General features: G+C 53.5%; 1 protein-coding gene across 1 annotated transcript in view; it reads right to left on the bottom strand.

Annotated features, from left to right (window-relative positions):
• The window catches only part of ASTN2 (astrotactin 2), a 373,499-nt gene that overhangs the window by 158,682 nt on the left and 190,995 nt on the right, over positions 1-23,822 (bottom strand). The window contains 1 exon segment of the mRNA XM_054220714.1: positions 10,988-11,138. Within this exon segment, the coding sequence (XP_054076689.1) occupies positions 10,988-11,138 (151 nt within the window).

Below are 23,822 nucleotides of genomic sequence, written 5' to 3'. Positions count from 1 at the left end.
GGGAGCAAGAAGCCTTCTAGCTGCACAAACAGAATAAATACGAAGGAGGAGAGGACACTTAGAACAATCCGTGCTTTTGGCACCGAGCTGCCTGGGAAACAGGATCGGGATAAGTGTGTTTGCGAATCCGCAGATACAACACTTATCTCCTGTGGTCTCCTCCGCATCTGCCAGCCCCACTGTAAGAATAAGAGCTGTGCAAATTGGTAGAAACACGTCTCCCCGGAGGACACGGAGGGCTGACTGCAAACAGCATCTTCCGCTCCACGGCACCGCATCTGCCTCTCCGCTGCTCTCCCCACGCCGACGGGGAGGGCTGAGACTCTGCCCAAGTCCCCTCCAGAGCTCCTGAGGGACCTTCCAGGGTGCTGAAGGCAACTGGATGGGACCGTAAGTCAGCAGGAACTACAGGAACACAGCCAGGGGATCAGTCACGGCTTTTCTGAGTTGTCACTTGGGACTCTCGCCCTGGCACTGATCTGTGGGCTGAGCTCAGCATCTTCCCCAGCCCGCAGAGGAAGACGATGGCTCTTTCCCCAGGACTGGGTTAGCGGGTCACCAAAGCCCTCCCCTCCCTTAGCCCCACTTTGCTGGAGGGCACCCTTGGGATATTCCTCCAGTTTGGACTTTTAATCACCATGAAACGCGTTTCCTTTCTGTTTGCAATTATGCAGCCTAATACGCATTAATTACGGCAGGCAAATAGCTCAGCACAAAATTTGCAAAAGAAAGCGTACACACACACACACCCTGCCCCGCATCCATATCCATCCCCGGCTCGGCACGGAGCCGGCTCTCCAGGGACAGACATCTTTGGTAGCCAGCACACACAGAGAGGAGGTGGCCCTGCTTGGTGGCACGAAGGTGACAGGGCCAGTGAGGCATGGCCGAGCTCTGCCATCAGCATCGGCCAGCAAAACCAACAGGTGGGAGAGGCAACGCCAGCTGCCCGCGCGGGGCGGGGGGTTGCAGGGATGAATAGGTGGATGGAGCAACTATTGGGCACAATAAATCTTTACTACACACCTCCCTGCCCCTGGAGCAGAGGATTAGCAATCAGGACGTCCCACCACTCGATCAGAGAAGGGAGAAAACTAGAGCCCGTTTGGGTGCAAATATGTCAGAAACAACTGGCGGCTGAAGGGTCGGTGGGCTCTGGCGGGGGGGTCACAAACCAACCCCCGTTCTGCGTTTGCTGGGCTTTCATAAAGGCCCCGATCTGTTATTGCTGACATTGATTTGTCTGGCTCGGGCAGCAGAGAACCAATAATTATGGTGAGTTTTAATCAATCCCCCATCAATTCAGCTGCAGTTCAATTTGCAATCTGCCTTGGCAGTGACACAGGGTGGGGGGGGGGGCTGTGTCGGAAAATGATTAGAAAATCAATAAGCAACTCAGCCAATAACTCTGTCTGGGCGATCACGGGTGACACGTCCCTCCTTGATGAGAGGAAAGCTGGCGAGATACGGTGCTCCAGCAGCCCCTGGCCAACCACCTCTGCACAGCCCTCGTCCCAGTACGGGATGGATCCATTTATCCAGGGAGGCAAAGGGATCCTACAAACTGTTAGTCAGCTATTCGAATGAAAAAGCTGTTTGTGGTTTGCCACGTTAGACCCGCATGGCTTGGGAACTCGCTTCAAACTCCCAGAGCATCCTTCACCCATGGATCTGACAAGCAAAAATATCTCGGAGCTTGGGAAGAGGGTTTGGTGCTTAATCCACGCCACGAAGAGGAAAAGAGAGGTAGGGGGAGATTCTAGCTCGTCGTCCTCTCCGAAAAGCCAGGGAGATGCCGTTAATGCAATTCCACTGCCTTGCAAATCTACTCCATCCACGCAGGAGTGAATTGCTTTCCCTGACGACAGCCTGCCCTGAAAATTGCTCTCGGGATTGGAAAAGAAAACGTAGTTTCTTGTCTTCTCCTGCATTAGCACGGATAATGCAGATCCTGCAGGTTAAATGTGACCCACAGCCACAACAGCCTGACCCTGCCGGCGCCGACAGGTTTGGCTGTTGTCACAACGGGCCACTGGCTTGTCCCCTCCCCGCCATGTCAGGCAGAGCACCCAGGTCTTTACTTTTGTCATTGGAGTCAGCAAACGGACTCCAAGTATGCACAGGGAATGGATATGCTGAATAAGAATGTGCTATTTTTACCTGGTGTTTGGAGAAATGAGCTTTTTTATCCCCCCCTTTTAAATGGCATCTCCAAGGTGACCCGGAGCGGCACAGCTGGCAGGACCGGCTGCCACCCCCGGAGGCCACCAGAGCCAGCCTCGCCGATGCACGGCGTGGTTTGGAATGAAATGGGATGCTCACGCCTACCGCCGTCACCCCGGCACAGCCTGTGACACGGTGTGGCCTCCTGCCACCAGGACTTGGCTCCTCCACCCACCACCACCATCCACAGCACGGCCGGAGCAAACCCAGTGGGAGGAGCAGCATCTCCAAGGGCAAAGCAAGCAAGCCGTACGAGATTGTGTCTTAGGAAAATAAGTATCTGGATGAGTCCCTGTTCGCGTTAGTGAGCAAAAGCCCCCCGCTTTTTCCCGCCCCCCCCCCCTTTCTCATTTACAAAGCTCATTAGCAGCAAGATGGGTGAGGGGGTCACTGGAAATAAAATCCCAGTCTCATTACTGACACGGATCCCCCAGACGAGAGGACTCCAGCTCTCCACCTGAGCTGCCTGCCAGGGTTCCTCTGCTCAGCTCCTCTCTTCCATTATTAAGTTGTTTTTTTTTTTAAAAAAAAAAAAAAAAAAGAATATTTAATAAAGTGTTTCTGTAGAGAGTAAACTGCCCTTTTTCTTATTCCGCTCTGTTTTCTCAACAATAGCAGCCTTTTTGTCAGAGACAAAAGCCCAGACTTCTCCCGCGCCAGGGTGTCGGAGGTGATGCTCTGGGCACAGATGAGCCCGGCTCCTCCCTGGCTCTGCAAAACCGCCCAGGGAAGCTGCCGCCAACCCCCTGCTCTGGGTACCACACTCCCGTGTCTGGATGCATCCGGAGGCGAGACCCAGGACCCCCAGCCCCGTGCCTGGTGCATCTTCCCTCCGCTCCATCCCCGGCGCCGCTGGCCCGAGGCTGCGGAAGGGGCCGGTAGCTCAGCGCTGCAGCGGCACCGAGTGCACCATCCAAAGGCCCTAATAACCCCCCTCTGCTCAGAGGCATCCTCGCTCCTCACCGAGAAACCTCTTCAGCGGGAGACAAAAACATTAATCTGAGGCACTGCTGAGGTACAAGCAATTGCCAGCATTTTAATGAGCTCCAAACTATGCCTGGCATGTATTTTATTTGCTTGTTGGAGCTCAGAAACGATACAAATGCAGTAAACTCCTTTGTGTCCATATATATATATATATACACACACACACACACATATATATTCGCCAACAACTTTGGCTTATTCTGCTTTCTTGGCCCAGGAAGCCCCCAGTAAGCAACGTTCCTCTGCAGCAGCAGGACCAGATTCTGGCTGTACACAGCCCAGTCTCTAGGGGTGAGATTTATCCCTCCTGTCCTAATATTCTGCTAAAACGGGCCAAAAAGCTGGTCGCTAAGGCACCCGGCGGTTCCAGGCAGTCTCTCTCCAGGGCCACCCCTGCCTCACCTCCTCGGGGCAGCGATGTCCCCACCACGGCCACGGCAGATCCTCCCATCACCCCGCTGCGGGGGAGCATCCTTCCCAGAGGGAAACATTACAACTGTTTTCTGAAATAACAGTCATTATCTTCCCACTCTTTTTCCCCCCCCCCCTCCTTCCTTTCCCCCTGCTTCCTTTTCCCTTTCAAGATCATCAATCATTATTTTAGCATCAGAAAATCAAACCCATCTGTCTTCCAGGCTCCCGAGCACACACTGCAATGGCTCACGCTCCTCAGCTCGGTTCCCCCCATGACAGCGGGCTGGGGGCTCCATGGAGGAACCAAAGCTCCGGGCAATGAGGCAACATCTCCTGGCCTCCAGCCACCGCACAGCTCTCATGGACCCTCCCGGGCAAGTCACTGTGTATTTTTTGCAGCTCAATTCAAAGCGGGATGGACTTGTTTCAAGCAGCTGATAGGATGCTACGTACATACATACACACACACACCAGTGCTCAGAGCTCCTGGAGCAAGGAAATCAAGCTGGTGGAAACCCTCCAGCTGCTTTCCTTCCAGGCATCACCAACAGTTCATTCTGGGGTGCGCCGGCACCTCCTGCCCACCGGGCCATTTCCCTTCCCAGCCACGGCAGAGGCTGGCACCTCCAAAAACCGCTGGGAGACCAGAAATTCCCCTCCTGCCCCACCTGACATCCAGGGTACAGCCCAGCCACAATGCTACGCGCCAAACCCTGGCGACCCACAGCAAACCCAAAGCCCCAACCCAGCCCTGACCACAGCACAGGACGCATCCCAGTCTGCCGGGGAGCGGAGGGGCAAGGGCTGGTGCCAGCCAAGCCCTCCAAGGAACGCCGCTGAAAAAGCCAATTCTGGAGAAAACGGGGCTTTTATCACCCAAGCCACCTCTTCCCAGTGCAGGGAGAGACATCCAGCTCACCTTCGTGCTTCTTGAGCTATTCCGCTTGCTTTTAAATTTGGCCAACGTGGTGCAAACCCCTTTTGCAGCACTGAAAGCAAAACCAGGCGGGTGGCGGGCTGCCCCTCTGCCCCCTGCCACGGCCGGCTACCAACCCCTGCAGCTTTTGCCATCCTTTGCTTCTCTCCCTTCCCCAAATCCCATTTCCATCACAGGTAGCTACCTGCCTTAACGAGACAAATCCAAAAAGCACAGGCTCCTTGGGGAGGGGGGGCTTGCAGGCGAGCTCAGGGGGCTTCTGCTTCCAACCACAACGCGCGTAAGGAGCCGTCCATCCTCTGCTTCGAGGAGCCAGCTCCACTTGAAAGGGATTAGGAGAGAATGGTTTCCTCCCCATCTCCCTCCCCTGCGTGTGCATCTCTACCATAATTAGCTAGGTGCCTCGTAAGGCAGGGACGGATGAGTCTTTATTTTTCCCCGAACAACTGTCTGACAGAAAAAAAAACGCAGATTTGATGAAGCTTAAGTGCTTTGTGGGATTCCATCAATTACATCTCAAAATTCATTGGGAAATTAGGAGAGCATTTAATTTTGACAAGGTTGAAATGTTTTGGTTTCCACTGCCTAATTTTGTTTTTATTTCAGGCTGTACGCTGGGATAACGCAATATATACCATAAAACTCCAGATGATAATGCTGGAATTAAACGCTTCCCTCTCCTTGATAGAGAGGAGACGTTTTGAACCAAAATATTTTGGAACTTGCACATACGTGGGGGATTTCTGCACAGCATTTTGGTTTGGGCTGAAACTCCCCAAAAACCCATTTCCCTCCCCCCACCAAGCCAAGCAGCTCCCCAGTCCCCTTGGTCCCCAAGCCACCCCTGGGTGACTTGTGCTGGAAGGAGGAAGCCGGAGCGGTAGCCACTGCCCCGCTCCTTCATTTCTAATCCCATTTCTCCCCAAAATGGTTACACTCGGAAATTAAGCCATTTCTCTGCCCCACGTTGCAGCAGCTACAGAACAGCCCATGGGTTTGACGTGGAAGAGAGCAAGAAGAGAAGGATTAGCTCCAGACAGGCTGCGCTAAGGCTTATACGCCCGTGCGGACCATGCCAAATTTCTCTTCCTTCTGTGTCTAAAAACGCTTGGACTGACACCGCACCGGTGTCACCGTGGGCCACAACTTCATTAACGGACTCTGCAGTAGATGCTGTCCGTTCTGCATACGCTGAGCCACACAAACTCCCTCCTGACGCATGGGCTGACCCCTGATGAGGAATAAGAACAGTTCTCGTTGTACTAGGAGCCAAACTATACTTTTTTTCCTCGCTCAAATTAGAAATAAATCCCTGTTAGAGGAACCCCAGCCTGCGAGCAGGGAGATGGCGACGGTCAGCAGGATTTTGTGCCTGTGCAGAAGAGCAGCGCCTGCTGCCTGGGCTCGCCGGGCTCTCCCGCCGACCCCTCTCCCGAGGTGGGATGGATCCTGGAGCACAGCCATGCTCTGAGCCCTTCCACATCCACCCGCAACATCTTTGACCTCCGTGGCACAACTCACTCTCTTCTGACTTAAAAGGACTAACTCACCACCATCTTCAGGCACCACGGATGTTGCAGAACCACCAAGACCACATCACCCGCACCCACCTGCGGCTGCGGTGATGCCGCTCATGCAGCAGGGAAATAAGGGGTCTAATCCTGCTGCAAACTCATCACGGGACCCCGAGCTGCCTTCCCCACCACCAGCAGGGCAGTTTGTGCCCTCCTGCTTCTCCAGGAGGTCCTCATGGTGATAAGATCCCATTCTGAGAGGCGCCAAGGGGCTCAGACACACACCTTCGCTGCACGCCCGTACCTGCTGCTGCCTCCTCGCAGCGATGTCGAGGATGTCCAACGCACACCAAAGGGGCATCATCCACCTCCTCGCCCAGCTCACGTGCCAAGACCAAAGCTCACTTTTCTTAGGGAAAAAAAACCTCATCCTTCTTATTCCCCTGGGGCTGCAGTCCTGCCTTGCCCCGCAGGGCTCGCAAACGGCATGGACATGGGGCAGCAGATACGAGTGACACCCCCACCCACCCTTCTCCCCAGGCAGACAAGAGAACTGGCATCAGTGAGCAAAGCCAAGCTGAGAGACAGGTGGGGAAACCTGAATTTAAGCCACGTTACAGGTGTTTCCTTCAATCCCTCAGGGCCAATTCACAGGTTTTCATCTCAAATTATAAATCACCAACACATGAGGGTCAACCACTTGTCCTTTTCTGGCATCCTCCCTCCAGGCTGAGCAGCTACCACTGTGCTGGTAGAAGGGATCAATGATACGTATTCCTGCCCTGAATCTGACTTATTCCTCCAGCACAGTTTCTCCTGGTTTGCTGTGATCCCTGCAACACGTTACAAAACGTACACTAGACTCAATGAGCACAGAAGGGCCACCAGATTTAGAGAAGCTCACTGGGATTTTGGTTTTCTTGGGAAATGCCTGTGGCTTCCCCTGACTTGACGGCAATTCTGGGATGCGACAAGGAAAAGCAACACGGAAACAGGTTTTCCAGAGCTTGGGGATTGTTTTGTTAGGTTGGAAGGGAGGGCTGAAAGGCAAGGCTCCAGTTAGCAATGCCGAGGTCTTAGCAAGGTTGCAGCTCATACTTCTGAAAATTAACCCCCCCCCCCAAAAAAAAGCCTCCGATAAGAAAAGAACTGCAGAAAACCTTTATGCGCTAATGCCATCTACTGGGTACAGGTAAAAATAACAGAAAAGGCATGAGATGAGGGGGAAAAAAAGGCCCCACGGGAAGCGTGGGCTGGGAGCTGCCACCCCTCCGGGTGGGGACCCCGCTGCAGAGCCTTTGGGGTCTTCAGGTGACACCTGGCAGGCAGGATTTTTAACTAAGCAAAGGGATGCCCTTGTTTCTCCTTGGTAAGCCCAAGGAGACTTGTCCTCAGAGCGACTCCACCACGAGCCGCAAGCAAACCGCCCTCGGCATTCCAACCCAGTCCTTTTAAGCCCAAACAATTAGGTAATGGCAGAGCCCACGCCGCTAAAAAGCCCGAAGATAAATGCAGCCCCAGTCCTCGCAGCATTACTGGAAGCCGTATTAAGGGCACGAAAGAACTGGTAACAGATGATGATTTTTTATATATATATATATATATATATATATATAAAAGGAATAAGAAATCTTTGAGATTTGTGCTGTTCCCTGGCTGAGCTGCTCTAGGCTCCGGCTCCGCTGTGTATTAATTGCTTACAAGGCTGCATGTATATTTTATGCTCAGTACCTGCCTGGAACATTTGTTGGATTTAGCCTTGATTGATGAACCGCTGATTATATACTTCTGTGGTCCTCGGCAAATTAATAAACTGTTGACTGGTAAAGATTAACAACATGTCATGATTTGCGAAACAGTGTCCAGAGTAAAGCTGAAGCAAACCTAGTGCTAAAATTAGTACGTGAATGCTCCCTGAACTCTATAAAAAGGGGATAGCTTAATTAAATTACATCCCGATATTGCCCATAGCACTTACCAAATTGGCAAATTGAGTTCATGGCAGTTCAGCTTTAAAACTAACTGACAACCCTGCAAATTTGCAGCAAATGACCCCATCCCTGCTCGCCTGGGAAGCCCAGCTCACACCTGGTAGCCCCCAGGTGCAGGGGTGGGATGAGGAGGGGACGTATCACCCAGCGCAGGGACCACTGCAGAAGGTGCCAGAAGGTTCCACACTGGGGCTGCGTTGAGCTCCCAAACTCAGCTCCCACCACCTCGACCCCGCTCAGCGCCATGAGCATGACCCGGGGCTGGGGCAGCGCTGCCTGCCCACCCCTTGGGCATTTCCTCAGTCAACGGCCATGGATCACGGTCAGAAACACGGGACAGTGTCCTCCAGACCTCTGCTTGCACCGCTGCCATTACTGGGGACCTACAAGCTGGTGATGAGGGTAAAATGCTGTATGGGGTTGGGAGAGCCAGGAGGGATCACAGAACCACAGAACGGTTAGAGTTGGAAGGGACCTTAAAGACCATCCAGTCCCACCCCCCTGCCCTGGGCAGGGACACCTCCCACCAGCCCAGGTTGCTCCAAGCCCCGTCCAACCTGGCCTTGAACCCTTCCAGGGATGGGGCAGCCACAGCTTCTCTGGGCAACCTGGGCCAGGGGCTCACCGCCCTCAGAGCGAAAAATTTCTTCCTGAAATCTCATCTAAATCTCCCCTCTTCCAGTTTAAAACCGTTCCCCCAGCTCCAGTCCCTCCCCAGCTTTCCTGGAGCCTCCCTTTAGGGACTGGAAGGGGCTGGAAGGTCTCCCCGGAGCCTTCTCTTCTCCAGGCTGAACCCCCCCAGCTCTCTCAGCCTGTCCCCACAGCAGAGGGGCTCCAGCCCTCCCAGCATCTCCGTGGCCTCCTCTGGACCTGCTCCAGCAGCTCCGTGTCCTTCTGCTGTTGGTGCCCCAGAGCTGGAGGCAGCACTGCAGGGGGGTCTCACAGAGCGGAGCAGAGGGGCAGAATTCCCCCCCTCGCCCTGCTGCCCACGCTGCTGGGGATGCAGCCCAGGATATGAAGGGCTTTCTGGGCTGCCAGCGCCTGTTGCTGGCTCGTGTGGAGCACTGTTCCCCTGGTGTCAGTCCAACGGGAAGCAGGGAGACATGTGGACCGGAGCAGGGATGCAGTTGCCATCTTCAAACTCCCCCCAGGGAGCTCAACTCTGCTGTCCTCAGGCTGCAACTGGGACTGGGGAACTGGGGGGGTTTCACCCCACGACTGGGTGCTGCGGAGAGGGGCAGAGCAGCCTTGTGCTCCTGCGGCAGGAAGAAAAAGAGGCAAAGAGCAGAGGGAGAAGAGACGGGCATCCCTGCGGCCATCTCCTGCCCCCGTGGGATGCAAGACCCCGGTAACCCAGCGTGATGTTGGGGGACGGGGGGTCCTGCAGTCCCCTTGTGTCATCTCGCCCACGGCTCCCAGGGAGGGGATGCTCTCCAGGAGAACGGCTCCCGCTCCTTCTCCTTTCTCCCCGCCCTACCCGCTGTACACAGTTTGTTCTCTTCACATAAAGCCTCAGTTAGGCATTACAGAAACAGGGGGGTTATTTTCCCTGGGGTGACACAGTTTTCAATTTCTGCCTCTCCGCAGGCTGGCGTGGTGAGTGCTAGGCCTGTAATTTATTGACAATTTCTATCTTAATATATCCTGACTCTTAAAAAGAGGCATCTCTTCCCAGCAGCACAGGACGACCAGAGCCCCGATTGCTTGTGACAGTGTCTGGGAGGCATGCTGGTATTCAGAGCAAAATAACACCCAAAAAACCAGGGAAAAACCCCTAAAGGACTAGAAAGGCAGCCGTTCCTTGGGAAAGGGAACAAGAGAAAACGACAATGGGTAAAGAAAGGAGGAAAGGGAGGGGAGTGGCAAGGGGAGATGGTGCTGGGCGCTGCTGGTGACACATCAGGCTGTCACGCTAAATGGCCTTAACAAGCAATCGGAGAAGGGGATAATGAAAACGCCACCCCCGGGACAGCACCGCTCCTGCCTGACCTTTCCCAGCTGCTGTGTATAAACATCTTCAATAAATAAAGAGACACTTAACTCCTGCCTCTGCTGGGAGGGGAGGGGTGACGGGGCTCTGCCTGTGGCGAGAGGGAGGGGAAGGGGCAGAGGGGTTGCGGGGGGGCTTCAGGGCAGCAGGCGGGTGTTTCCAGGAGCGGGTGATGAGCTCTCCATCCCCTTGGGGGTCACCACCCACTGCCTGGCAGGCAGGGGCTCCTACAACAAACAGACAGCTGAGAAGGGATGCTCCAGGTTTCCCCCAGTTTCCCAGGCTTTGACCAGCATCTCCACACGCAGTACCGGCCTCGCACAAGCTCCACGTGCAGGGATGTGGCGACTTTGCTGTCGAGGGTTAGAGGTGGGAGAGGTGCTGAGCTCTGCTGCTCCCACCTGGAAGAACGGCGAAACCCCTCTGCACATCGACAGCTGGGGACGATTCAGAGCCTCTGCCCAAAATTATCAGTCTCAGGTCTTTTGGAGGCGGGCACTGCAAAACCCGGGACTCAGTAGATTGTTTGGCAATACGTGAGCACGTTCAGAAACAAATCAAAATGCTGAGGGCGTCAGAGGGGCCCAGAGGGGCAGAGGATGGGGAGATGCTCCATCTTTCTCCCACGCTGGGAAGCACAAGGCAGGAGAAAAAGCGAGACTGCTTTCAGCCCCCGCTTTCTTGACAAGCAGGAAAATGATCATCAGCCTCAGCCATTTTTCTTTTGCTCATCTGAGCCCCCAGGCTCCTTCCCTGGGGTCCTTAAGGCCTGTCTGATTTGACGTGAAGGCCCCCCCAGGGGCAGGGGGAAGCCACCACCCGCACACACGTCCCCTTGGGCACGTTCCTGGAGAGGGAGCAGACAATGTCCCCCTCCGGCTCGTCCCCAAAACAGATGGCAGCCCCGGGGGCCTCCAGCCGCGGTACCTACCACACAGCCCGTCGAGTCCACCTTGCGATCCGAAACGCACTTGAAGTTGCGGGTACAGCCACCGTTGTTGCGGGAGCAGTCTCGGACCGGCCCGAAGGAAGAGAGCAAGTCATTGATGGTTTCAAAGTAGGTGGACAGCATCGCTTCTTCCCTTGGAGAGAAAAGGCACCGTTAGGGCTGGCAGGGAGCTGGGGTGGGCAGGGCAATCCACAACGAAAGCTGCTCTGGCAAAATCACGTCATTTTGATTAGCAAAAGTGAGGCAAAGGAGGTTTCCCAAGAAAATTAAGGCTTTGTGATTACGCTATATAAAATAAATTTGCTGCATAACTCTGACCAACCAGCTATATGGTTTCAAAGATACTATCTACCCTTTTCAGGCAAACTGGCAACTAAGGTACTTTGTTAGTAGCCTGGAGTTTTGTGTGAATCCAACCCTATACTAGACAACAGCGAACCCACAACAGCGAAACTCCTCCTGAACATTTCACCGCTGGGCCAAGCCTCCCCGAGCACCCACACCTCGTCCATCACCTGGGGACCCTGCTGAAGCTGGAAAGCCATGGGAAACTTGGCTTCGTGCTTGTTGGGATGTGGATGGCTCATCCCGGTGCTCCAGGGGGACCTGGAGCAGAGGATGCAGGGAGGGATGCGGGCACAGCTCTCTGCTGCGCCGCTCCAGCTTGGATGTGCTGTGACGCCCCTCTCTTAAGCAAGCAAGAAGTACAAATGCCCGCAAATTCCACGGCTATGCAAAGCCTGGGGAAGCTCCCAGCCCTGCCTCGCCGAGCTGCGCACGCAGCAAATTTTGGCTGTGACAAAGTATTCAGGCACTTTGCTTTCTGCTGCGTTCCTGCAAAGGCAACACAGATGCTTGTCGAGAGCTTTAGGCATCTCCAAGGTATTTTTCATCTTCAAAGCACACGTTATATATTACCCGATACCTGCAACCCATGTCGAGCAAGAGATCTGGTCACCCTCTTACCGACAGGAGAGAGACAGAGTGATTTATCCAAGGTCACAGAACAAGTTATGGAGATGGACTTGATCTCTGTAGGTTAGTTATTAGATCTTTATACACAGGGGGCTACAAAGAAACACTGACCCTTCTGACCTTAAAATACCTCCTAAGGCAATGCCAGGATCACAGGGGGGGTTTATTCCCCTTTAGCATCTCCCCTGCTCGCTTATCAACACCTAAAAAGCCACACCATGACTCAGTGCCCAGTGTTAGTCTCCCTTTTTGGGGGGGTTTTCATTTGAGAACCGTGTGCTCGGCAAGGGAACGGCGTCGGAGGAATATCCAGCGGCCCTTGCCGCCCGCAGCACCGCTGTCTCGAACCAGCCCCGCGTTACCTGTCGGCGGAGGGCCCCACACGCACGCCGTCGCACTCCCGCACACAGCCCCGCCAACACCAAGCGCTCGAAAAACTCATGAGTCAGGCATTAAAAAAAAAAAAAAGAGATTGGCATAAAAATGATGAGATTTTTAAAAATAAATCAATCACTGGGTGGTTGGGTTTTTTCCCTCCCCTTTAATTTGCCTCCTGCTTTCCGGGCCTTTGGGGCGCAATCGAGCTTTTCCCTGCAAACTTGAGGGCTAGGAACTACCCAGAGACCAAACCCAAAGAAATAAAGGCCTACGCAGTACTGAAGTCATGATTTTGCAGATTCTAGACTTCCAGGCAATCACAGGATTCCACAAGCTGGGACTTTCAGCAAGGAAAACACCATAAAACCAGCAAAACGTGGTAAATTGGCACGTCCCCGCTCAGATGGAGGTGGAGGGCAGCTTCTCCAGTACCGTGGGTCGGGGTGGACCAGTTATCCCAAGACCGAGGTAGCCCCATGCCCACCGCGGTGCCCCTCAAATTCATGGCCACGCTGCCTGCTTTCACCCCAATTAACGCTTCCCAATTAACTTTTCCCTCTTGGCGACTCTGCTTCCGATATTCCCCCTCTTTTGGCCCATCTCCTAGATTTTCCAGCATATTTGGAGCTGAATCTCCCTCTGTCCTTTCTTGGTCATGTTTCAAATATCTTTAGAGGCCCTTTTCTATTAGCACTCTGTTCCCACCAGAATTTGCAGCTCCTCCGAAGTGAGGGAGTGAGAAAGGCAGAATATATTAGATCAGAGCACGTATTTCTGCTGGAGAGATGGGGGGGGTGGGAGGGGGAGAGAGAAAGGGCATATTATTTACTAACCCAAAATGCTGTTTATTAATGTAGAGTGAATTATTAAATAAAAACCCAACAAACCATGACAACTCCTCCACCGCCCACCCGGATAGCTCAGCCCCATCTGGTCCTCCCGAGGGGTTTCTCATCGTAGGTTGACGGCAAGGAGAACCGTGTCCCCGTCCTCCCTCCTGGCTTTTCCCTTTGGCCACCAAACAACCAGACCCTCCTGCAGCTCCCACCTCCCTGGAGGGAGAAGGTGAGGAGCTCCAGCTGGGCTGGGTGGTGGAAAGGAGACCCCAGGGTCAGATCCTCATCGGGGGTAACTCCAGAGAGCCGGAGCGCTGCCCGGAGAAGAGCATCGTTCTCCTGGGATGGGGCTGGCAGGGGCAGCTCGTCACACTTTTAATTAAAACCTGGAAGCACAAATCGACCTTCTGCCCTCGTGAGGGTGGAGGATGGGAACGGGAACCTCGCTCGCCGAAATCATGCCTGGCATAATGGATGACCCCCGACAAAACACGGGCAGGGGCTGCCGAGCTGGAATGAGCCATTAAGCGTATTAAAATATTAACCTCACGGGAAGGTGGGGGAGCGGAGCCGGAGGGAAGTGTTCAAATGTCACCTGCGGGAGGAGCGGGGTGACAGGGCTGCCTGCAGACGGTGGGAGGCTTCTCGGCCGGGTGGCTCCTGCCCAGGCCGGCGCTGGATTAGAGGAGCATCGCTTCGGCTAGAGGAGCATCCCTTCAGCGCTGCCCTGACACGGGGGATGGCAGCAGACGAGAGGGCTGACGCGATGCCGGGAGCAAACCCGGTCTTGTCTGCCTCTGGAGGGGCTGGCAGAGCTGCACTCGGTGCACTTTGGCACCGCCAGTCGCAGCGGCTCCTTTTAATTTTAAGGGGTGAAGAGCAATAATTAATTACCCGCCTCCCACAGCCATAATGGGACGGGCAACGCGTGGCACGGAGCAGATGATTTTCCACCCACGCAGCTCCGGCGGTGACCCTGTCCATCCCTCCCTGCCCGCAGCCCCCAACCCCAAATCCCAGAGCCGATCTGGAGAACAGGCAGTGCAGAGGCAAAGGACACTTGAGGAGCGATGGCAGCATCTGGCCACCACTGCACAGTGCCCGCCGGGGGCAGCCGTCCCCCCCCCCCGCCACCCGGGCACGCCAGATTAGTCCGGCTCTGATGGATGAATCACTTTCCCCGCAGTAACGAGCCGCCTGCAAAAGAACAGCTCTTTTCTCTTGTTCTCCATCTATCCGTATTGAACCACACTGAGTGAATCCCGGATCCGTTCCGACAAGGCAGGATGGAGAAGATGTGCTCTGCGGATCGCGCCATGGCCGGAGCACACCAGGGAGCCGGGGGAGCAGGGACCAGGCATTGGGAGGATGGGGCAGCTCCCCACCACCCCTGTGGAAGATGCTGGGTCCCATCAAAAAGGGCATTTTGGAGCGAGCAACCTAATTGCTGGGGCCAGATTCACTCCACAAGCACAGGTACGTCTAGGAACACACGCACACACTCCTTCTCTAACTCTCAGCCCTCCCAAAGACACACGGAGACGCCCAGATGACACACTTATAAATGAAATGCACCCCCCTCTCTACCAGGACCCGCTGATGATGCACAGCCTCAATAAAAGCCCCTTTTTCTAACAACTTCTTTGGCCACAAACGGTCAGTGTGATGCGCAGCAGCGGGGCTCTCCGTGCAGCTCCCGCAGTGCAGACCGCGGCACCCATCCTCACCCAGCCCCGTACCACCTCCCATCGCCCGCATCCTCCTCGATTCCCTCAAAAATACTTTTCTCCACCCTCCCCCTTTGTTCCAGGCCCTCCTTAATGAAGCAGATTCAGTGACAAATATCGCTGGGGGTTATTTATTCATGAAATATCAACACCATGCAATTCTCAAAGCCTCCAAAGCACTCAGCTCAGAATAAGCTCCTGAGCTTTGCAGTGGCTCTTCTCTCCAGCTCATCCTGGAAGGGGATTAGTGGGTGTTATCCAACTCAGCTGCCCCTTTTTATTGCCTGCTAATGGTTAAAGACTTCAGTGCCTTACAAAGTTAACCATCGCTGAGAAAAACAACGCAAAGGACGCGAGCTGGGGCCAAAGCCAGTGCTGCTCTGCCATCTGCTCCCCGAGCTGTGTTTGGAGAGGGATCAGGGGGGAGATTTCAGGTTCATGAGTTTCTAAAGACAGGGCCCACTAGCAGCAAAAAGCACGATGCTGTGTCACCTCCAGTTTCATCCCGAAGGAGGGACTGCTACAGAGCGGGGACCCAAACCCCGCGGTGCAGCCCTGCCAGGAACCCTCGGGTCCAGCACCTCACGCTGCTTCCGACTGGTGAGACCCCACTCAACAGGGAACTTCAGGCCCGATGCACTTGCAAACTAGTAACAGATCAATTGACACCCACATTCTGCATTTTTCAGCCCGACAGCTGCTCCCCTGAGCAATTCTGACCGGCTCTGGACACAAAAATTCTGCCGTGCTGCGAGGCTCGAGACAGGGCTGGTCTCCTCGCTGCTGAGAGTCCACCACAGAGGTGTCCTCCTGCACAGACTTTGCTCCCTTTTCCTGTTATGACCAGCCAGGGGTTAAATTTGGCCATCTCTGCCTTTCGCCCTTTTTCCCTGCCTTTCACCCTTAATCCTCTGCCTTTCGCCCTTTTTCAGGTCGTCTCACCCAGAGCTGGCTTTACCCAGAGGGACCCTCAGCCTTTGCCCTGTGGATGCTCATGTGGCAGCCATGGCCGCTTCCCCCTTCCAGTCCCCATTACGGCCCCAGCCAGCCCCAAAAACTCAAGCAGAGCATCCATCCCTCCGGGGCAGTTTCCAGGAGAAGTTGGATGCCTGCCCTGGGGAAAAAAACCCTCCAATAAGACCCCAGGCACAGCCCCAGACCTGCACCAGCTGAAGTCCCCATCCATGTGGCAGGTAGGTTATTTCCTCCCCAGCAAATGCTCTGTCTGACCATCACTCGTGCTCTCGCCTAATCCACTCCTGCCTTCCTCCACTCCTTTCCTCTTCTCCTTCACATCTTTTTTTTTCCTCCACTAAACCCCCGCCTTCCTCTGCTCCTCCACCGAAATCATTAGTGAGGTGGCCGAACTCTTCCTTGAGTTTCAGAGTAAACCACTCAAAAATATTAAGGGGGTTGGTGGAAGTGGGACCTGCACGAGCCTTTTTGCTGTGCAGGTGGTTCTGCTTCTGTTTGTCTGCAGCCACCTGGTCTGGAAACTTCTCTACCAGCCATGAACTGCAAATGCTGGCTGGAGGACGGTGAGCCGGGAAGGGCAGGTGCTCTCAGGTGCAAGCTTGAGGTATCACATTGGAGGGGGAATTACAGACCTCAGCAGAAGCAAAGGTAACCCAGCCTCCGGCTTCCTGCGTTGCAGCACTTGGCCATGATAAGGCTGGGAAGAGCTCGGGGTGTTCACACAACGCCCAGAAAAATTCATCACAGAAATGGGCACGAAGGGTCTGTCTGCCTGATCAACACGTGTACCCCAGCTGAGGGTGCGCTGCAAAACTCATAATCACATTATTTATAAAAGCATTACATACCATAGAACCATGGAGCCATAGAACTGTCGAGGTTGGAAAGGACCTTTAAGGTCACCAAGTCCAACCATTAACCTGATACTGCCCAAACCACCACTAACCCCTGTCCCTCGGCACCACGTCTGCCCGGCTTTTAAATCCCTCCAGGGACGGTGACTTCACCACTGCCCTGGGCAGCCTGTTCCAATGCTTGATGACCCTTTTGGTGAAGACATTTTTCCTAATATCCATCCTAAACCTCCCCTGGTGTAACTTGAGGCTGTTGCCCCTTGTCCCATCGCCTGTTCCCTGGGAGCAGAGACAGACCCCCCCTGGCTACCCCCTCCTTTCAGGGGGTTGTAGAGAGCGAGAAGGTCTCCCCTCAGCCTCCTCTTCTCCAGGCTGAACACCCCCAGCTCCCTCAGCCGCTCCTCACAAGGCTTGTGCTCCAGACCCCTCACCAGCTCCGTTGCCTTTCTCTGGACATGCTCCAGCACCTCAGTGTCTTTTTTTGTCGTGAGAGGCCCAAAACTGGACACAGCACCCAAGGTGGGGCCTCACCAGTGCTGAGTACGGGGGGACGGTCACTACCCCAGTCCTGCTGGCCACATTATTCCTGATGCAGGCCAGGATGTTGTTGGCCGCCTTGGCCACCTGGGCAGACTGCTGGCTCATATTCACCCAAATTATGGTGAAAGTACGGTCACCTCAAAAAGCGGTCTCTGATTTAAAGACAACAGGGTATGTTTTTTTCGCAGGATTTCAACCCTTTTTTATTCTGCCTGCAACAAGAGACCATTCTCTCTACAGCCCTCTCCTGCCCCCACCACACTGTTCATCACGTCTATAGGCAATGCAGGACCCATCTCCTGCAGCACCCAACCATGGGCTGTCTCCCCAGAAAATTCATCCGCACATTGACCAAACTGGGATGCTCTGGAAAAGTTAATCTCCAGCCCCAGCGTTGGATACGATGAGGTGGTGGCAGCTTCTAACAGGAATTTCACAGTCTGAAACTCGGGCACACTTAAGCTCAGGTCTTCAACCACATTTCTTAGCCTGGTGCCTGAAGATGTGCGTGCACGGAGTAGATTTATTATTTTAGGCAGAAAAACAGAATTTCTGCCCAGTGCACCCACAGACGCTTTTCAGCCACTTTAATAGCGCTGGGAGGTTTAAAGAAAACCAACCATCCAGGTCCTAAACTGGGAGAAATCCTCCTTACTTGAGCGACACTGGAGAAGGCACTTCAACGGAGCGACACCGACACACCACGGCTGATGAGCTGCTTACTACACATTTTCCAGGTAGTCTCACTTCTTGTGGTAATACTCTAATAAACGCTTGCAAAAACGCTCTCCCAAAAACCTTGAGGTTGCAAGTGTGAAAAATTCCCTACCGCGCTTCAATAATTTGCTGGAGATTCAATAAAACCATCGCTCTGCCAGAGCGTTTTGAAGCTCATCTCGGCAACCAGAAAGGCCAGAAATTTAATTACAGCTAAAGCAAAGCAAAAACAAACGCACCAGAAGAAAAGTGAGCTCGGAAAGCCCCTCACACGCACAGCACATCCTGGGGGATGCCGGGGCTCGCCAGGACCCCCCCATGCCGCTGCAGCCCCCTCGGAGGCGGCGCAGCTCTGCTGTACGAAGGAGCACGGTGTTGCGGGTGAGATAAACAAGATAGTTTTAATTCTCAGCGTTATTTTCCCCCTCCGTTTCAGGGAAGCATCGCTTCAACCCTGCGAGAGGCAAAGGCAATCGCAGGCGGTGCCGGCTCAGTCTCCCAGGCAACCTCGGCACCGGGAGGTTTGAGAAAAGGCGCACGAGTGTTAATAGGGATGATGAAGCACGGGCAGTAACCGCGCTGGAAATCACACGTGTCAGCGCCCGCTTCACTGCGGCTTGTCATTAATCCTAAATTCAGGCGGGTTGCATCTCCCACGCGGTGGCAGTACCGTCAGGACGCTCCTGTGTGTCAGGCACCTCGGCAGCAAAATGTGGGATGGGATCAATGGGATGGCATGGGATCGATGATGGCATGGGATCAACAATGGCACGGGATGGGATAGGATGGGATCAACGATGCCATGGCATCGATAATGCCATGGGATGGGATGGGATCAATGATGCCATAGAATCATAGAATATTCATGGTTGGAAAGGACCTTTGAGACCATCGAGTCCAACCATACACACACATACAAAACCCCCTACAATCTCTGCCACTAAAGCATGCCCTGAATACCTGTAGGGATGGTGACTCAACCCCCTCCCTGGGCAGGCTGTTCCAGTGCCATGGGATGGGATGGGATGGGATGGGATGGTACAGGGGCTTGAAGCACAGCAAGTGCCCTTAGTGGGACAGAAAATCTACGCTAAGCACCTGGGAACACCAGCCCAGAGGAGAAACAGCACTGCTGAGCATCGTGTCCCACCCTGGCACATCACGGCAAAGGGGACGGCGTTGTCCTGTATCCCCAGCACCTCGTTCTGTGCTTATTTAAGATAAGCAGAGCGCTGTCTCCTTGCTGCTATTACCACAACCGCTCCTAACAACCCAGCTGATGTTTTCACATTCAAAGGAATCCCTTTCACTCGGATGACTATTATCACCAGCCAGAGCTAGACATACCTAATTCAGTTTTATTAACTTTAGTTATTAAGTTATTTACCTAGGAAGCATGCAAAGTTATCTGAGATGAGCCTGACCCAGCCCTTTCCTTATGCTGCTTCTCCAAGCTTCAGCTGCAAAGAAAAACTGAATTCTAAAAAGGAAGGAAAAGGTAGCGAATCAGAAAAGTGCATTTTCAACATCTTAAGATATTAAATAATAAAAAAAAAATATATAGCTTTTAGACCACCAGGCGCAGAAAGCTCCAGGCTCAGTGAGGAGCCACCTGGCCCCTCGCACCACTGCAATTACCAATAAACACCTTTTGGCGACCGGTTCTACGCGGCTCCAAATAGTAATAATTTAAACAGCTAATAGTACCAGAATCTGCTTGTCCAACACAGAATCAGTAGTAGCGGTACATATTAATTGATAGTAATTGCACACTAATTAGCTCACAAAGTAATATGTTTATCTAGCAGAATGGATCACGCTATTGGCGCAGGGGCTATCAGTACAGGCAGCAATGCATAATTAAAAAATACATAAATGAAAATTATCAAATGATTTCTTTATGCTAATTAATATTTTTCCTAGCTCAGTGCGCCCAGCAATTCCTTTCATCCCCTCCTCTCAAAACATTAGTTCCAAAATAGTGAATTTGTGAATACATTTCTGGCTTCACTCTAGAAATAAACATCAACTGGAGGGGTATTTGTCATGCTCAGAGGTAACACGGGCATAACGAGGAAGGAAAAAATCTGCTCAGAAGGGAAGCAAAGGACCACAGGGAGGGCTCGTGCCTTGCCAGGGCCGAGCTGACCTCGCTGCCGCTGCTGGCAAGAACTTCTGCAGTGAAAGAGGCATCCAAAAATCCTTCTAACTCCCCTACCAATGAAACACAGACCTCAGCATCGCTCAGGGGGCGGCCAGGAGTCCCATGGGCTTATCCGGAGGGATGGAGCGAAACGCACCATGCTGCAGGAGAAAAGCGGGTTGGTGGGGGAGGGGAGAAAGCTGCTCTGATGTTGACTGAACCCTCAGTTCTCACCCCCAGAACTGCATGTTGTGACCAAGGGCAGGCACCCCGGAGGACAAGGGAGGCCAGCCCGGCCCCAGATCCTCCATGGGGATCTGCAGGAGCTCGGCCGGGAAGCAGCCTGGACTCTGCCATCATCCCTACCTTGCTCCTGCATCCGACCGCTTGGATGCAACCCAGCCCTTCCCGCAGCCTTGCCACCCAAACCCAGAGCAGCCACCAAGCGCGGTACCCCACAGTTAAATTTACAGGGAGCAAAGCCTTCCGGCGGGGGGGATGATATCCAAGCTATCTCCTCCTGGATGGTGGGATCTCTGCTAGCAAAGGGATCCTGCAGAGCATGTGCTCCGTAACGCAGACCCAGACCACGTCTCCAAGGAAAGCCCACGTTAGCAGGGCTGCAGAGACAACGAGCACTGCCAAGCTGGTGAGACATCAAGGACCATCGCAGGTGGGTACATACAGGTCTGTGCCCACAGAAAAAGTATAATAAAGCAAATTATAAAGGTTGCAATGTCATATACTCAAAAGTTAAGAAAACGTGAGAACTAAAGTTGCTAAGGCAACCTTAATTCAGTCTCTAGTAATTATGCACTTCGATGAAGGTGTTGATTGAGAGACCCCACACAGGAGGCTTATCTGAAGGACGTATCTCTCCCCAAACGCCAAAGGTGATGGTGCTGAGCTGTAGCCGGGTGCCTCTGGGTGCCTGAAATGGTCCAGAACTCAGCATTTAGGCATCCCAAACCCCATCCCTGGGTACCTCCAAACATCTCCAGGCTTCTCTGCGTCCTACAAACAACTTCATCTGCAGCTTCTCAGTACCTTCTTCTCTCTTCGTTGGAGGACGTGTAGCTCCTACGTCATTGTGCTTTATTCAGATGCTGTTCTGCATGCACAATTACTCAGCTCCTCACGGGTTGCTTACCCCTCGCTCAACACCAAAAAGCAGCAGTATTTCACAAGCAATAAAGTGATTAAGTTCCCAATCTCCCTGTTACCATCCCCATTTCACAGACGGGGAGCTAAGGCCCAGGAACGGTAATATAAAAAACATCCACTACATTACATGCACCAAATTTGAGACATTTAGACTTGATTTTTCAGAGTGCTTAGCATTAAATGACAATTCCCCTGCTCAAAGCACAGCTCTCATTGACTTGGGTTGAAGTTTTTACAGCCCCACATTAATGCAGATCATCCCCAGAGCAGGTTCATCGGCTGCGCTAAGCGAGGCAAAGGTGGAAAATTCGGATATGATGGTGCCATTAAAGAGGGTTTCATAATGCATCTGCATAGAGGGGCTGCCTGAAGGCTGCAGAGCAAACTGACCCTGGCACCTCCTGGCTTTGGGGTTTTGCAAACTTGATAACATTTGCTAAAGAGGAGCCTACTCGGGGTTTTATTGTGGGCCGGGAGGAAGGGGAAGGTGTTCAGTTTGGAAAAAGAGGACATTTTTCAGCAGCAGTTGCAGGACGCAGCTTTTGGTGGGCAAAATCGCCTGTGCAGCTCCCACCTGCCCGCTCACCGTCCTCTTCCCCTCCTGTCCCAGTATAGCCCACTCCTCTCCTCCATTCCCCCAGTTCTCCTTCCCCAACTAGCCCCAAACTCGGTATTTTTGGCCCTCAAGCCAGCGCTGCGGAGCGGGGATGCTCGGCCATGCTCGGGCAGGGAGGACGGCTGCCGACTCTCGCTGCTAAAATCAAACAAGACTTCACGCCGCGTGCAGCGATTCAGGTTTTTCAAAAGCCCTTTTAAACTGGCCAAATTAAGGCGGTTCTTTGCCTGTAAAAGAGAGACCCTCCACAAAATGCCTGCCTCAATCCTCTGCAACAGTTTTGCCTGGGGGAGAAAAAGAAATCTTACAAAAACAAGCAATCGAGCAAAAAGCCTAGACAGAAGGCCTGGGATCTCTCATCCTAAATTATTAAAGGCTGAAAACACCATGAGATGGGTCAGGTCCCCCCCGGTACCAGGCAATGATTGCAGCCCTGGTTCAAATAAAGCATAGATTCACATAGACTCTATGTGGCATGGCAAAAAATGCCATTAATCTCCCTGCCATGATGAGCTCTGGGCATCTCCTCGCCACCTCACCCGTATCCGCTCCCGACACGGACCCGACCAGACATCGGCGAGGAACTGAGCATCCAGTCACCTTCCCCTTCTCTTTGCCCTTCAAAATAATCACCCATCAGCAAACCACGACTGCAGGTCACTGCTCGTTTGTCATTCCAAAGGGATGAGCTAAAGGATTTTCCCATTTAAAACAGACATATATTCTAGCCCAAAATATATTCTCACTTGGCTGCGGCAGATCCCATCTCTCCTCACCTAAAAATTGGGAATTTGCTTGCTGGAGGGGCCAGAAGGACAGAGAGGAGCTGGAAGGACGCCCAGCCCGCATCCCAGCCCCAGGGGCGGTACAGTCCCCCGCGCCACGGCTCATCCCCCACACCCACGGAAGCAGAGATGTCCTATAGTGTCCCATGGCACCAGGGACAGACCCAGCATGGGGTACTGCATGGGGGGCTGGTGTCTGCCTGGGGTCACCAAGAGCCTTTCGCAATAGCAAGCTCGAAAATCCCAGCTTGGGATTCAGGCTTCAGTTTCTACTCAACCACAAATAAGTCACTGGGGTTCTCCTTCCCTTTTAGAGCCTTCAAGGGTGTTTTGGGCAATTTTTCTGTTCTAATGGGCTCTTCTGGATCTGACTTTGTAGCAATTCATGAGGGTCACGAGGAAAAGCTGGACTTTGCAGGGAAACTGTGAGAGGGAGGGGTTTTTCCTTTAACCCGCTGTTTGCTTGTGCCCAGGCACCGGGACCAGCCACATCCCAGACTCGACCACTCTCATTATACAGCAATTGGCTTTTTTTCAAGATACATATAAAGTGCTTAGATGAGGTGACGATAAGCGCTTTAGAAATGCCGATAGAATTAGATTAGATAAATAGGAAATGGGCAGGGCTGCAGGACCATACATCCATGCCCTGATTTTTCACAGACGCTCCTATCAATCCGCTGGGAACAGAGAGCGTTGAGCCCCTGGGAAGCCGGGTGCTGGGGATCAGCCATCTCCACACCGGCAGGGCTAAGCGTTGGGACTGGAGATCCCTGCCCCGATGAGATGCTCAGCGTGAGCATGAGATGCAGCATGAGATGCAGCTCAGCACCCCCGCGCAGCTCCAGGGGCAACACCGGGCTCTGCAACAAAGCTCCATCCAGCTGACTCCCCCGAAAGCCACACAGCTGGGAGACCTTCACCAACCCCTCCACATCCCCGGGATCACCAGACCCCGTCCGCTCCGCAGACCTGGGGAGTTGGGTACATTGCTCCCAGCCACGGCACTGGGTGAGCAAGCATCCCACGGCATGGGGTGCCTATGGCTGCGTGGAGAGAAAAAGCCCCTGAGAAGCAAAACTAGAGCTTTTTGGAGAACCAAACCCA

The sequence above is a fragment of the Rissa tridactyla genome, chromosome 14 (assembly GCF_028500815.1).
Source record: "Rissa tridactyla isolate bRisTri1 chromosome 14, bRisTri1.patW.cur.20221130, whole genome shotgun sequence".
Taxonomy (NCBI): Eukaryota; Metazoa; Chordata; class Aves; order Charadriiformes; family Laridae; genus Rissa; species Rissa tridactyla.
This window is presented reverse-complemented; position numbering and strand designations above follow the sequence as displayed.